The sequence below is a fragment of the Phacochoerus africanus genome, chromosome 14 (genome assembly GCF_016906955.1).
Source record: "Phacochoerus africanus isolate WHEZ1 chromosome 14, ROS_Pafr_v1, whole genome shotgun sequence".
Lineage (NCBI taxonomy): Eukaryota > Metazoa > Chordata > Mammalia > Artiodactyla > Suidae > Phacochoerus > Phacochoerus africanus.
This window is the reverse complement of record NC_062557.1, coordinates 43,790,524-43,805,214: the sequence shown is the minus strand read 5'-3', so window position 1 is coordinate 43,805,214 and position 14,691 is coordinate 43,790,524. Positions and strand designations below refer to the sequence as shown.

Sequence of the window (14,691 nt, the reverse complement as noted above, 5' to 3'; positions counted from 1 at the left end):
TACCTTGATAATCTCCTGGGCGATCTGTCTGGTCTTGTTGATGTCCAGTGACGTCTTGGGGTCCCTCACAAACGAGTGCAACGTCCGTCCCTTGCAGAAGCTGTGAAGAGGGGCGCGTCAGCCAGAGGGCAGGGGCCCGTGCAGCCTGCTCCAGCCCCTGCGGAGCCTGGTAGGGGCAGGGGCAGGGCCGTGCCCACCGCCTCGGGAGCGCTCTCCACCCCCTGGACTGAGGGCGCCAGAACACTCGTTCTCCACCAGCCTGGCACCCGTTCCTGCTGGGGCCTGGCCACAACAGGCAAGGACACGTGTTCCCCGAGGCCCAGGGCTACCCGCCCCAGAACAGAAAGCTCAGTTCACCAATCCTCCTGGCAATTCAGAGCAGCGCCCCCTCGGGGTGGGGGGGCTGCTGAGGCAGGACCACGCCCACTCAGACTCAGGTGAGGAAGAACCTGGCCTCTGCAGGCGATACCCAGGCAGCCCTGGGCCCTGGGACTCACCGTTTTGATTCTCGTGCTCCTGTGGTTTTCTGATCACAAGGATTTTATTACAGTACAGAGTGTGCAGCAGGGAGGGGCTGGCCGTCTGGGGCATCAGAGCAATTATGAGGTTAGGGGCTCATGTTCTGGGATTTCCACCTGCACTGACTCCTCAAACCCAGGGTGAGGAAGCACCTAGAAAGAATGTGCTGCCTCGGAGTTCTTGTCGTGGCGCAGTGGAAACGAATCTGACTAGGAACCATGAGGTTGTGGGTTCAATCTCTGGCCTCGATCCGTGGGTTAAGGATCCAGTGTTGCTGTGAGCTATGGTGTAGGTCACAGACGCGGCTCAGATCTGGTGTTGCTGTGGCTGTGGTGCAGGCCAGTGGCTACAACTCCAATTTGACCCCTAGCCTGGGATCCTCCATATGCCATGGGTGTGGTCCTATAAGGACAAAAGACAAAAAAAAAAAAAAGAAAGAAAATGCTGCCTCATTCCCGTTCCGGGGAGAAACCGACTTAAACCACCTGAGGAAAGGGCTAGTTTTTAGGGACCGTCTCCAAGGAGATAAGATTCTTGGACCCTCAGGGTCTGGAATATCGGCTGGTGGTTCCTTATCTGGGTTCCAGTCGCCTCAGCATATTTGAAAACATGTGAACTTTCGGTTAATGTGCTTTGATTCTCGTGTCATACGTATTCCCTTTCTGTAGACTCAGGTCTCTCCTGGGACTGGGTGGATGAGAGGGAGATGGAGAGACCGAGGGTGGACAAGGCTGAGGCTGGGCCCTGGGGTGCTGAGCTGTGTAACCACAGCAAGACTCCTGCTTTGGGCTGGAATTTTGTCCCCTTGGTGTGGTGGATGACCTGGTGACCTCATGCTGGTGGGTGGTGGCTTATGCCTCTGATAGACAAGCAAGATAGAAAGTATTATTGGTTTTTTTTTTTTTTTAGGGCTGCACCCGTGGCACATGGAAGTTCCCAGGCTAGGGAATGAATCAGAGCTGTAGCTACTGGCCTACACCACAGCCACAGCCACGCCAGATCCAAGCCGCGTCTACAACCTACACCACAGCTCGCGGCAACAACAGATCCTTAACCCTCTAACGAGGCCAGGGATGGAACCTGCATCCTCATGAATTCTAGTCAGGTGGTTCTTAACCAGCTGCGCCACAATAGGAACCCCCTGGAAGTTTTTTTTTTTTTTTGTCTTTTTGCTACTTCTTTGGGCCGCTCCCGCGGCATATGGAGGTTCCCAGGCTAGGGGTCCAATCGGAGCTGTAGCCCCTGGCCTACGCCAGAGCCACAGCAACGCGGGATCCGAGCCGCGTCTGCAACCTACACCACAGTTCACAGCAACACCAGATCGTTAACCCACTGAGCAGGGGCAGGGACCGAACCCGCAACCTCATGGTTCCTAGTCGGATTCGTTAACCACTGCGCCACGACGGGAACTCCCCCTGGAAGTTATTTTTTACCTAGTAAATAAATATCGTTTGAGGCGAAAACGTTTCTTTCAAAGCACAGGGTCCAGCTATAAGGGATATCATCAGAATATTAATGAGGGTTCTCTTGGCTGACGGGATTAAAGCGACTTTTAGGTTTTTTTCTTGACTCCTCCACATCTATTCCAAAAATTCTTCACTAACCTCGTATTGCTTTACCTGACCTTAGGAGGGAATACCCCGACAACAACGTTCTCAATGCCACGGGCAAAAGGTTTCAGTTTGTCACCTCCCTGGTGCTCAGGGGGAACGGACACTCATTCACTGGGGGTGGGAGAGGAAAGTGGCGAGCACTCTCCGGACTAGAAACGGACAAGGAACCTCTGGACAGGACACACACACACTCCGATGCAGCCCCCCAAACGCAGTCTCCAAAGTCCACCAAGATATGGAAACAGATGTTCAATGATGACAAAGTGTCCGGCACCAAATAATCTAAGGGAGGACCAGTGATCGGAACCCAGAGAGAACCAGGGCCCGGCTGCGGGACTCCACTCAATTCCACGCCACTTTCAGTGACACCACATTGGTAACTTGAAATCTACCGCAGTGATGGACAGATGCCACGAACAAGGGCTTCCTCCCCACCACCCGAGAGCTGCTTGTTAAGCTTTTACCAGCACATCGGGGGGTTCAACTGCATGATGGGAACACTACGCAGTTACTTTGAGGGGTGCTGGGTACAGTGTACTTGATTGGTGGTACATGAGAAGGCAGGGCTCCCTAAGCTCCTCCCCTTCTTCAGGGGCTCTGGGCTGGAAACTGGAGGTCAGGAGATTCTCCGAGTGTCAGGGGATCAGGCTGGGGCAGGGGCTCCCTGGCCAAGGAGGGTCTCTCTCTTCCTCCTGTGCTCTTGCTGGGGCTGGCGGTCCAGGGGCTCTCACTCCTTGGAAGCCACAGGGACCCTGTGGGGTCCACCACCCTGCCGCTGAAGCCGAATTCACTGTCACACTGGGAATGAGCTTGACAAAGTGGGCGCTGAGGACAGACGATGAGACCTCAGAACTGCGCTCACATGAGGAGAGCAAGCTAACCAGCAGGCTTTGGGTGTGTATTTTTACAAACACATAAACTCATTCCGAATACAAATAGAAGGATGGTTTAAAAACATGAGTATCTACAAACTTCTTTATTTTATTTATTCATTTATTATTTTTGCTTTTTGAGGGCCACACCTGTAGCATATGGAGGTTCCCAGGCTAGGGGTCGAATCGGAGCTGTACCCCCAGCCTACTCCACAGCCACAGCTCAGGGTCTGAGCCTTGTCTGCGACCTACACCTCAGCTCATGGCAACATTGGATCCCTGATCCACTGCGCGAGGCCAGGGATCTGACCCACATCCTCATGGATACTAGTTGGGTTTGTTTGTCCTGCGCCACGATGGAAATGCCCAAACCTCTTTATTTTAGTGGAAGGAAGGATAAGGAACCGTGTACAGTACCCACCTTTGGGGAGAAGCACCCAGTTGAGGTGGGAGGAGACTGGTTTTCACTTTGTACTTTTCCAGAACATTTGAGTTTTCTTTATCCTTTTTCCTTTTTTTGGCCACCCCACAGCCTATGGAGTTCCCGGGCCAGGGATCAGATCCCAGCCGCAGTGGCGACCCATGCAGCTGTGGCAACAGCCAGATTCTTTAACCCACTGTGCCGGGGGGGGGGGGGGGGGGAAATCAAACCTGAGTCTCGGCGCTGCAGAGACACCGCCAAATCCCACTGCACCACAATGCAACGGGAACTCCTTTTCTCTATCCTTAGGTTTCATTTAAGTAATGAATTAATTAAACATAAACAGGTTATACGATGGGGAAATGATGCCCCATTTTTGGTTTTCTTCTGTGTACCTTGCTACATTGAAACGCCAGTGCCCTCCAGGGTGTCGGCACAGATAACAGGCCCCCAAGGAAGGGGAGGGGGGAGGTGGCGGGGGGGCGGGGGGGTTACCTGGTGATGATGGCCAGGTGAGGCGGGTTCATGCAGGCCCCCATGAAAAGCACCACGTTCTCGTGCCGCGTCTGCCGGTAATTCATCACCTCCTTCTTGAACAGCTTCAGGTGGTCCTGGTTGTGGCCGTCCATCTCCAGCAGGCGGATGGCCACCTCGCCGTGCCAGCGGCCGCGGTGCACCCGGCCCCAGCGGCCCTGCCCGATGGGCTCACCCAGCTCCACCTGCTCGAAGGGGATGTCCCACTCCTGCAGGTACACGCTGGTCTGGCTGGCCTTGCGAGAGATGGGGCCCCGCCAGGGCCGGCGGGAGCTGGGCAAGTCGTCCACCTCGTCCTCGTCGTCTTCCGCCTCCGACTTGCTGGCCTCAGGCTCCTCAGCCTGGAAGGAGAGGAGGAGGGAATAGAGGGGGCAGCAGGCCCGGGGCAGCCAACCTCCGCCCCCCCAACCCCAGGCCTCCACCAGGTCACGAAGCAGAGAGCCCTGGGCTCAGGAGGCCACCGGCTTTACTGTGGATCGTGGGCCACTGAGCACCATGCACCCTCCACGTTCTAATCCACAACCCAGGGCAAAGCTCCTGGGCCCTGACACGCTTGTTCCCACTAATGTTCCAAGACCACCTATGAGTGACAGCAGCATGGTTTTTTTTTTTCGTTTGTTTTGTCTTTTTAGGGCCGCACCCGCGGCATATGGAGGTTCCCAACTAGGGGTCGAATCAGAGCTGCAGCTGCCAGTCTACACCACAGCCACACAATGCAGGATCTGAGCCACATCTGCGACCTACACCAGAGCTCACGGCAACGCCGGATCCCTAACCCACTGAGTGAGGCCAGGGATCGAACTCACGTCCTCATGAATACTAGTCGGATCCTTAGCCCACTGAGGGAACCCAAGGGAAGCTCTAACTTCGACATGTAATCTCTGGAGAAGAGCATTAGCATCTCATGGCGTCAAGAACTGAAGCGCATTCATCCTTTCCGGCTTTTGCTTAAACACTGAGTTTCTGGCGCTCCTCTGGGCAGGAATAATCAGTCTGCCCACATTCTTTGTCACTGCACTGCAAGGGGCCGGGCTCAGGTGACACTGGTTCAAGGGTGTCACCAGCCGCTCCTGGCCCTCCCCACAATCTGAATCACCTGGGGACCTTTGATAACGTCCTGGCCTGGCCCCACCCCAGAATGACTGGAGTAGAGTTTCCGGGCCAGGCCCAGGCCTCTGGGCAGGGGTGGGACCCGGGGGCATGAAGAGCTTACTTCAGCCTCAAAAACCAGAGAAGCGGAAGGTAGCTTGCTTCGCGGCGTCCCGCATTGCTCTTCCTGCCGGGCACACGGCCCACACCTGCCGCAGCGGGTGGGCGCTGACCTGAGACGGCCCGTGTCAGGTTCCCCGGGCCCCTCAGCGTGCTGAGCAGGGGGACAGGAGAGAGAAGCACCGTCTACAGCTTGCATGTCGCCGCCACTCACCTCCACTTCATGATCCCCTGACAGGTCTGCTTTGGGCTGGTCTTCAAGCCTAAGAGCAAGACAGGGTTTGTCAAGGAGACGCCGAGGCCCAGCCCCTCCGCTCCCAGCTGGGCAGGGGGACGCCCCGTGGGAAGTCTGAGAAAGGGGCACCAGGCCTGGATCCTGACTTTGGCGGTGGGAAGGGCAGTCTGGACGCTGTGGAAGCAGATATGAGGTCCAGGACCAGACCGCCTCTCCCTTGTCCAGCCCTGGCCTTCTCCAGACCGACCTGAGGGTGGTGGGGGCTGAGGGGTGGGAGGAGACCACCGGGGCCCTCTCAAATCTGACAAGCAGCATGTGGTTCCAAGTGCACGGCCAGGACTTGGATCTCTAGGTGAGAACGAGTCCTGTCGCTCCCTAGCTGTGTGACTTGATGCAATTTCTTAACGTCCCTGAGCGGGCTTCCTCGTGTGTCCGTTGAGGATGACACCCACCTCACACCTGGCTGAGAACTGTACCAAAACTTGTGAGTCAAGTGCTCAGAGCGGCCTGACACACAGAAACTGCCCCATACATAGGAGCTCTTTTTATTAGGTTTCTAGAGGCCGAGTGCCCTTTGTCCAGACCTCCTGGGCCACAAGACTGCTCCCGTGTCACAGGCAGCCCCACCCAATGCCGACTGCGCCCACAGGAGGCAAATAAAACCTTCCAGCTGAGCTCACAGGACCACAGGGTCAATTAGCCCAAGGAGTGTTCCCTCTGGCTGACTGGGGACGGGTGACATCTGGAAAGGGAGGGCCAGAGATGCAAAGGTAGGGTGGGAGCTGTTGGGGATGTAGGTCCAGCTTTAACCAGTCCCCAAGGAGGAGGAAGCCCGGGGATGCCTACCGGGAACTGTCGGCCGCGTCGGGGAGCGAGGCTGCCTGTGGAAATGCCGAAATGTCTGGAGGAAACAGAAGTCAGATACGAGGCATGAGACCCCCCCCATCCCACTGTCCCTGAGGACACGGCGCTTACAGACCCAGCGCAGGCGGGGAAGACGATGCTCCCCCGGCAGCCGCTCCCATACTGCACCCGTGCTCGCCGGCCACTTCCTACCACAGCGCATCACGCAGCCTCCCCAGCACTTGGTTTTGCCCCCACAGCTCTGTCGGGGAAGGGACTCCAGGCGGGAGAGGAGGCTGAGACGTCTCAGGTACTGTCATCAGCCTGCGGCCCAACTGCCCCCTACAAGTAAGTGGGGAGCAAACTGTGAGCCAGACCCTCCTCCTCGGCTCCAAGGCAGAAGCTGGTGTCGACAACCCGGGCAAAGTCTCGGGCCAGCGGAGGGCAAAGGTCAGACCGGCAGGTGGCTCGTTAGTGACACCTAGTGCCTGGCCCAGTGGCTGGGGGGGAACCTCCGGCGGGAGCCAGAGGCCCCACCCCTTGGCTTCCGGGTTGGTGCGGCTGGTGGAGCAGCTCTCGGGGGAGATGAAGGGATGCAGAGTCCACACGCCAGGGCCCCCAGGACGGGGCGGCCTGACTGACCCCTGAGCCAGGAGCCAACGTGATACAGGCCAAAGGCCCCATGGCTGCTTCTGCTGCCGGCTTCTTTCTGTTCTCTCTAGTCCCTCCGGCTCACACTGGGGACGCTGGCAGCCTCAGGGCTGGGGGGGCCCTCGCTCCCTTTTCCAGCCAAAGGGAAAAGACTGGAGGTGGCAGTGGCTCAAGCTAATCAGGGCCCCTCCCTGTCTTCTAAGACAAAGAGCCTCCCCATCGGCCAGCAAACCTCCCTCACCTCCCTCCAGGGCTTCCTCCAAGGCGACTCCTGAAGCTTTCTCAACATCTCTGGGATGTCACAGACTCCGAGAGCCTGATAGAGGCCGTAGGCCTTCTTATCAGGGAAATGCACACATGCACCCAACATCCTGTGCACGATTTCTGGGGGAATCCGAGCCCCCAGAGGCTTCTGCTGAGGCTCCTCCAGACCTTGCTGTGCTGTGTCTGCAGACTCTCAAGGGTGGCCTGATGGTTCTGCCCACCCAACACTGCTCACATGTTTCCACAGAATAAAATCACGTGTGGGGGGGATGGGGAGATGTCGGGAAGATGTAGTTGGGGAGAAACAGCACCCCAAGTTGGGATAAAGCAAAATGTCTTTGAAGCTTCATACTTCTTAAACATTAAGAGTATATTTTACAGCTGACTCACTTTGCTGTGTAGCAGAAATTGACATCACATTGTAAATCAACTATAACAAAACAATTTTTTAAAAAAGAGAGTATATTTTGCATTCTGCTCCAAATGTGTCCATGTTTGCTTTAATAAAACTACATTTTCCTTCCCTCCCCCTGGACATATCTTCAGAGCAGGACAGACCCTTCTGGAAGAAGGGCTATGTTTTCTCAATGCTTTCAAGAGTACGCCTCTGTGCATTGCCCTAGAGTAGTAACCAGGGAGGCTCTTGGAGGAGAACCACAGGGGCAGCTCAAGGATTCTGGCCCTAACCCCAGCCAGCCTGCACAGCCTGCAAAACCACAGGCATGGGCTTGTGAAAACTAACAACGGCTCCCAGTCACTCCCCTAATGGAGCTGGGGTGGGAATAGAAAAGCCTGGAATAACCAAAATATGACGACTTCCAGACAGGCTCATTTAACTCAGGGAAAAAAAAATTAGCTACAGTCTAAAACACACAGAACCTTCACATGGTCACAGTCAAAGTGGCAGATTGCTTACACTATTGCATGTCACCTCCAGCTAGAGAAATAAGTACCAAGTGTACAAACTCCTTAAGGGCATGAATATGGTCACATGCAAAGGCTGGCACACAGTAGGTGTGCAAAACAATTTTTGTGGAAGGGAATCCATGAAATTGTTTTATTGAAAGTTTTCTCCTTTGAACTTTCTGCACGAAGGAGGCATGTCCAATAATGGCCAGCAGATGGCGCTGTGCAGCCAGGCTTGGAAACTGAGGCCTACCGAATAAGTGCAGGCTGCACACCTTCCCAAAAACTGGTGTGTCCACAGGGTAGGAGTTTCCTCGCCATTATGTACAGGAGGTATCTTGTCAGATGCTCATAAGGCATCCACAAAAGGTCCTCTCCCCTTATTCTGCAAACTGGGTTTCTGCCACCTCCTGGCTGTGTGACCCTGGACAAGTTGCCTGCAGTCTCTGTGCAAGAGACAGGAGAGGATGGACGCCAAGGACCCTCCCGAGAAGGCACTGCCCCTGTGAAGGGCCAGCCTCAAGGCGCCTCACTCTGCCTGTCCCCTTGCCCAGCCTCCAAAAACAATTAGCTCTCAAAATAGGTGGGTGTGAGACTTTGGTACTTCCAAGGCGCCCAGGAAGAGGGCGTCTGGGTCGGCGGGACAGAGAGGGTCATGGCAAGAGGCGGTTAGTGGAACCATGCATAGGACTCACCTGGGAAGATAAACTGCTGTCTATGATGAATGAAGTAGGCAGCTTGAAACAGAAGAGGAGGTAAGTCACACACAGAACAGCAAATGCAGCAGGGTTAGAGGGGACACAGGCATGGGCTTGGGGAGAGGAGCTGGTTACGGGGCTGGGGCAGGTGGGCCTGGCCAGGACAGGGTGATCCATGTGGGAAGGAGGAAAAAAAGCTGGGAAGGCGGGGGGGCGCTGGCAGGAGCGCCAGGAGTAAACGGACTTGACTGGAGGATTGGGGTTCAGAGACCCAGTCTTGGGAGTCAGCTTGCTGCAGAGCCCTGGCCAATGCTCTTTCCCTCCCAGGTCCCCTTCTGCTCTGGGAACTGTGCACGAGCCCAGGAGGGCCAAACACCATGGGGAGGAAAAACAAACCTCCTGAAAACAGTTAACAGTGCTGTGTGCAGAGGAAGCTTAGATCTCCTGGCCCAGGTTCACACCAGGAGGTGCTGGGGCTTCAGCCACTCAGTGTCACTGTCCGAAAAAATAACCTTTCCCCAGAGTTAGCCACGGAAATGCTCCCGCACAGCACAGAGTGGCTGGGCAGTAGGAGGAGGTCCCGTCCCACGTTCACCTCCAGACCAGCCCAGCCCCAGGCGCTGCCATGACCAGAGAGAGGGCAGATCTGGAGAGTGAGGGTTCTGTGCAGGGGCACAATGCGGGCCCAGCCCGGGGACATCAGGGAAAGCTGAGACGCACTGGCTGCCATCACACAAAGGACTTTTTCTGTGGCTGTTATTTTCCAAACAGTCCCTGCCTTTCAGAACAACCCAAACTATAAGGTTCAGCAAAAGGCCCAGTTTCAGAGCATAACAATGACAAAGCAAAAAGGGAGAGGAGCTTAATCAAACAGGCCATCTCCCAGTCGCAGGGAGAGGAGGGGTGTGCTGGGGACGCTGCAGTTCTGTCACCAGGTGTCCAGCCATGTGCGTGTTAAGGCAAAGGGGCAGGAGAAAGAGAAAAAAAGATTGCTAAAATTCTCTCGTCATCTCTTCAAAGAAGTCCCCAGAACTCTGGTGAGATGGACGTGGAGAGGCTGCCCCGGCTGTGAGCGGCCCCAGCCGTGCCTCTGTCCTCCTCAGCCTGGAGCCCCAGGGGCCAGTGACAGGTGGGGCGCAGCCTGGGCTCCTCCGGCTGAGGCTGGCAGTGGGTCTGGCTGGACCAGGAGCAACCGGGAGCCTCCAAGCTGGCCTAACTGCCCCCGCCGCCCCCAGCTGCACTGGAGTGCACCCAGGACCAAGGCCGACTGTGAGGAGCCCCCTGGAGGCCAAGGCCAGGGCTCAGTCCGAAGTCGGTGAGTCGGCTTCACTTTGCCTCTTGGGGAAGTGGGCACCACAGATCCCGGTGAGCAGCAGGGACTGTGTTCCTACAGCCCCATTCCCTGTGGACTCCTGCGCTTATCCACACAATGGGAAGGACTCCAGCCACGCCTGGTCTCTTGTTTTATGAAAAAGGGAACAAAGCTCCCTTTAAAGCCGCTTGTCCAGATCACAGAGCAGGTAAGCCAGAGAGCCCTGGATCCCCTCTCCCTGGCCTTCAGGGCCTGCCCCAGCTCCCTGCGTGGCCTGCCCTGGTTGCTGGCAGCTTAGAAGCCCCAAGCGAGCCAACAACACCCAGGAGAAGCCACCCCATGCGTGAAAGGGCAGCATGGGGGAATTTAGGTCAAGAACACAAGCTTGGAATTCCCTTGTGGCACAGCAGGTTAAGGTTCTGGCGTTGTCACTGCCCTGGCTCGGGTTCAGTCCCTGGCCTGGGAACTTCTGCACGCCTCAAGTTCAGCTTAAAAAAAAACCAAGAAAGAACCCAGGCTCCACATCCAACAAACTTGGCTTTGATCCCGGCTCTGCCACTTACATGCTGTACAGCTCGGGGCAAACCAGTTCCTCCCTCTAAACCTCAGTGTCCCCATCTGTAGAATGGGTGCAATCACAGCAAGTTTAATACGGCCATGTACTTGAGTGTGGCATAGCACCTTGCTCCCAGCATATGCTCTCAGTGGCTGCAGTGTTTGACCTTGAGCTTGCCGAGACGGGACATGGGACCCCATCCCTGAGGGCCCGAGAAGGCCCTGAAGTGTGGTACCTGGGAAGTTGAACCTGCCATCCCGCTGGCCAGGCGATGGGTTGGGGGGCGTGGTGGCGCTGGATGGGTTGGATGACGTTGGGAAGGGTGCAGGCGAGGAGGGCGTGGAGGACGTGGTGGAGGACGGGTTGCTGCTGGAGTCCAGGTGGTTCATGGCCGGAGGGTGCTCCTGCAGGACCAGAGACATGGGGTGGCAGGGGCCACCCAGCCCCGCCTGCCTCCCCCACCCCACCCCACCTAAAAAGATCTGCCCGGGGCGTCCTGGTGTTTTATGGGTCTAATATTTAAGCACAGGGAGACCCACACCTCAACGCCCAGCCCCTAGGGGGCTCCTTTTATCCTTCTTATTTCAGCTCAAACATCCTTTCCTCCTGGAAGCCCTTCCCCAGCCCTGGTTGGGCCATGATCCTCCCCCTTATCCTCCCACGACTCCAGGGACTTATCTTTCTTCTTGGACTTTTCTTTCTTTCTTTCACTCTTTGGCCACACTCGTGGCATGTGGAAGTTCCTGGGCCAGGGATCGAACCCAGCAACCTAAGCTGCGGCAGTGACAATGCCGGATCCTCAACCCACTGCGCCACAAGGGAACTTCCCAGAACTTTTCATCGGGGCACTCGAACTATGGTTTGTCCCCTGCCGTTTCCTGGAGACTGTCCCTCTATCCCACCGTGTGTCCCAGGAGAGCAAGGACCACACCCACTCATCACACACCCAGTGTCTGGGTCTGGGCAGGCCACAGTGGGGTCCTTTTTTTTTTTTTTTCTTTTGTCTTTTTTGTCTTTTTGCCATTTCTTGGGCCGCTCCCACGGCATATGGAGGTTCCCAGGCTATGGGTCCAATTGGAGCTGTAGCCACTGGCCTACGCCAGAGCCACAGCAACGCGGGATCCGAGCTGCGTCTGCAACCTACACCACAGCTCACGGCAAAGCCGGATCCCTAACCCACTGAGCAAGGGCAGGGACCGAACCCACAACCTCATGGTTCCTAGTTGGATTCATTAACCACTGCGCCACGACGGGAACTCCCAAGAGTGGGGTCTTTTAATCAATTAAATTCAGTCTCTGGCAAGTGTCTATTTAGTGTGTGGTACACAGTGGGTGCCTAAGAAGTGCTCTCCCCACTCTGAAGCTGGACCTGCCGGCTAGGACCATTGGCATGAGCCTTAGCAAGGCCAAAGGACCACCCGAGAGAGGGCTACAGGGGGACTGAGTCTCTGTCAGGTGGGCCCCTGGACCTGACCACCGTTTCCCAGACCAAACACCAAATCCCTAGGGCGCTGGGGAGGGATTCCTGGTCAAACAAGTTGGGTTAAAGGCTTAGCTCAACCTATTTCTCCTCTGTAGGCCCTCAAGGCTCTGGGACGCACAGTGGACCCTGCAACCCACCAAAGCCATTCTGTGAGTCTCACTTTCCAGCGACAGCCAACATCACCTGGTGCCAAGCTAAAGCAGGAGGGGCTGCACTACGGAGCCCTCACTCTCCCGGCCCACGGGGCAAGGGCCACATCCTCCATTACGGCCGGGCAGGCCGGCCGGGGCAAAGGACTGGCTTGAGGTGAATCACCTCGCCCTTCCGAGCCACGTGATGTGTCATTTACACGACAGGGGCATCGGCTGCTGCCACAGGGGGCTGTTCATTCACTGGATGTTCAACGCAAACATTTCCTCACTGCCGGCTGTGTGCCAGCCAGCCCACCGCGGAGCTTCAGAGAAAGGAATCCCGGGCGAGAGTTCTCCGGGCATCGTACCTTCTTTGTCAGTGCTTTCGGGAGGGTTCCGAAATGGGGCTCGGCTGCTCTGTCCACTGGATTGTTGATGTCCGAGGGGACAGATTCTGTCCTCCGAAGCCTGGTTACTATTTTTTAAAAAAGGGGTTGTCACCATCTGCAGGGAACAGGATCAAGAAAGACCCACCCCCAATCCAGAAGGCAGAGGAAAGGAGGGCAGAACACTCACGTGGAAGGAAGGATATTCTACAGGCAGGGGCTTCTTTTGTACACTTGTTATGACACTTCAACCTGGTAAAGAAGACCGAGTCAGTGCACAGAGGGCAACGTGCCCCGAGGTAGGTACAGGGGCTCAGAAGCACTGCCTGGCAGCTCCACGCAACCCCGCTCAACCACAACTGCCTCAATTTCTATAAGTGCCTCAACAAACATTAGCTTAAGAGTGTAGGACATCTTTTTTTTTTTTTTTTTGGTCTTTTTGCCATTTCTTGGGCCGCTCCTGCAGCATATGAAGTTCCCAGGCTAGGGGTCCAATTGGAGCTGTAGCCACTGGCCTACACGAGAGCCACAGCAACGCGGGATCTGAGCCGCGTCTGCAACCTACACCACAGCTCACGGCAACGCCGGATCCCTAACCCACTGAGCAAGGCCAGGGATGCAACCCGCAACCTCATGTTCCTAGTCGGATTCGTTAACCACTGCGCCACGACGGGAACTCCAGGACACCGTGTGTTAATAACACTAGCAGCGGCTATCTGATGAGGAGGGCCGTGCTCCCTCTGTCGTCTGCCCGATCTGCACAGCAAAGTAAGTTTGATAACACTCATTTCAGCTCACTCTGGGTCACACATCTAGTTCTCTTTTCCACCCATGTCCAGAAAGCGTGAGATGGGTCAGAACTTGAAGGAGACGAATTGGAAGGAAAGTGGTTCCATTCCTGAAGGGAAGCCAGGGGGGAGCCCCTCTTGCTGCATTTCTGCACAGGCCACGTGGTCTGAGGAGGAGCATGGCTGGGAATGGAAAGCGCTGGGTTCTCGGTTTGGTTCTGCCTGCTGAACCCTATCTTGGGGTTCTCATTGATCAAACGGGCTGAGCGTTGGGGCCCTGCCAGGCGCACACCGCAACTGCAGAAGAGCTTGGAGCTCAGAGGTTATCCTATGCTCTCCACGTGAAAGGTGTCACTTGAGAGGGAGCTGGAGGTCCCCAGTTGAAAGCCGGATGGTCAGGAGCCACAAAAGACCTAGGCTGGTGAGAAAGCTCTGGCATCTCCTTCGTGGTCAGGGGCGTCATAGGAGAAAAGCAATTTATCCAGCGGACACAAACGAGAGCCATCACCTACCGTCTGGCAGGAGCCCCAGTGCTTTTACTACACATGCTGGCTCAGGTTCTTAGAGCAATCCCGATGGACAGAGAGAGCTGGACTCATCTTCCCAGGTGTATATATGACAAAAATAAGGCCCAGGAAAGGCAAGCACTTTGCCCTGGGTCACACAGCAATGCAGGGGTTGGGTGAGCTAGAAGCAGAGACTCCAGGTCCATCCTCCAAAAGGTGAGGGCAGCAGACAGCAGGGGACAGACTCCACTCGCCCCACACTGTTCCCTACCTTTGTTCTTCTCTCCTCCCAGAAACCAAAAGAGTAGGAAAAAAGAAAGTTGAATTTGTATAGAATCTACATATTCCCCTCACTCTCTTCTTCTGCCAGTACCATGAGCTTTCTCTCTATTGTTATCATGGCCTGTCTCCATTTCCCTATTCCTTGTGTGCTAAATTTTAAGGCTATACGTCAGTGCTTACAGATTCCAGAACACTCCTGCCTTTCCTCTGCCTTGGTACAACATGCTGCCTTGGCCTGGAATTCTCTTTCCTCCTTGGTCCACCTGGTGAACTTCCATTCATCCTTCAAAGCCCACATCAGATATTCCCTTCTTTTGAGAGTGCCTTGCCTGATGCTTCCTTAATCCTCCTAGAGAGAGTTAATCTCTCCCTGGTGTGCTGAGATTACAAACAGCAGGTTTAGGAACTCTCAAAGGACTCTGACTTGACCTAAGGCCAAGAATCAAGACCGTTACTAAAAAAGTACAGCATTGGCTCCCCTC

General features: G+C 55.6%; 1 protein-coding gene across 8 annotated transcripts in view; it reads right to left on the bottom strand.

The window, feature by feature from the left end:
• Positions 1-14,691, bottom strand: part of KSR1 (kinase suppressor of ras 1) — a 150,473-nt gene that overhangs the window by 16,170 nt on the left and 119,612 nt on the right. For 6 of the 8 annotated variants that reach the window (XM_047758167.1, XM_047758171.1, XM_047758172.1 and 3 more), the window contains 8 exons: positions 12,824-12,885; positions 12,616-12,722; positions 10,869-11,037; positions 8,763-8,804; positions 6,250-6,304; positions 5,383-5,431; positions 3,921-4,300; positions 4-100 (listed from right to left, as the gene is read on the bottom strand). In XM_047758167.1, the coding sequence (XP_047614123.1) occupies positions 4-100; positions 3,921-4,300; positions 5,383-5,431; positions 6,250-6,304; positions 8,763-8,804; positions 10,869-11,037; positions 12,616-12,722; positions 12,824-12,885 (961 nt within the window). The remainder of the gene's footprint in view (positions 1-3; positions 101-3,920; positions 4,301-5,382; positions 5,432-6,249; positions 6,305-8,762; positions 8,805-10,868; positions 11,038-12,615; positions 12,723-12,823; positions 12,886-14,691) is intronic. The other 2 variants (XM_047758168.1, XM_047758170.1) reach the window with 1 other exon arrangement.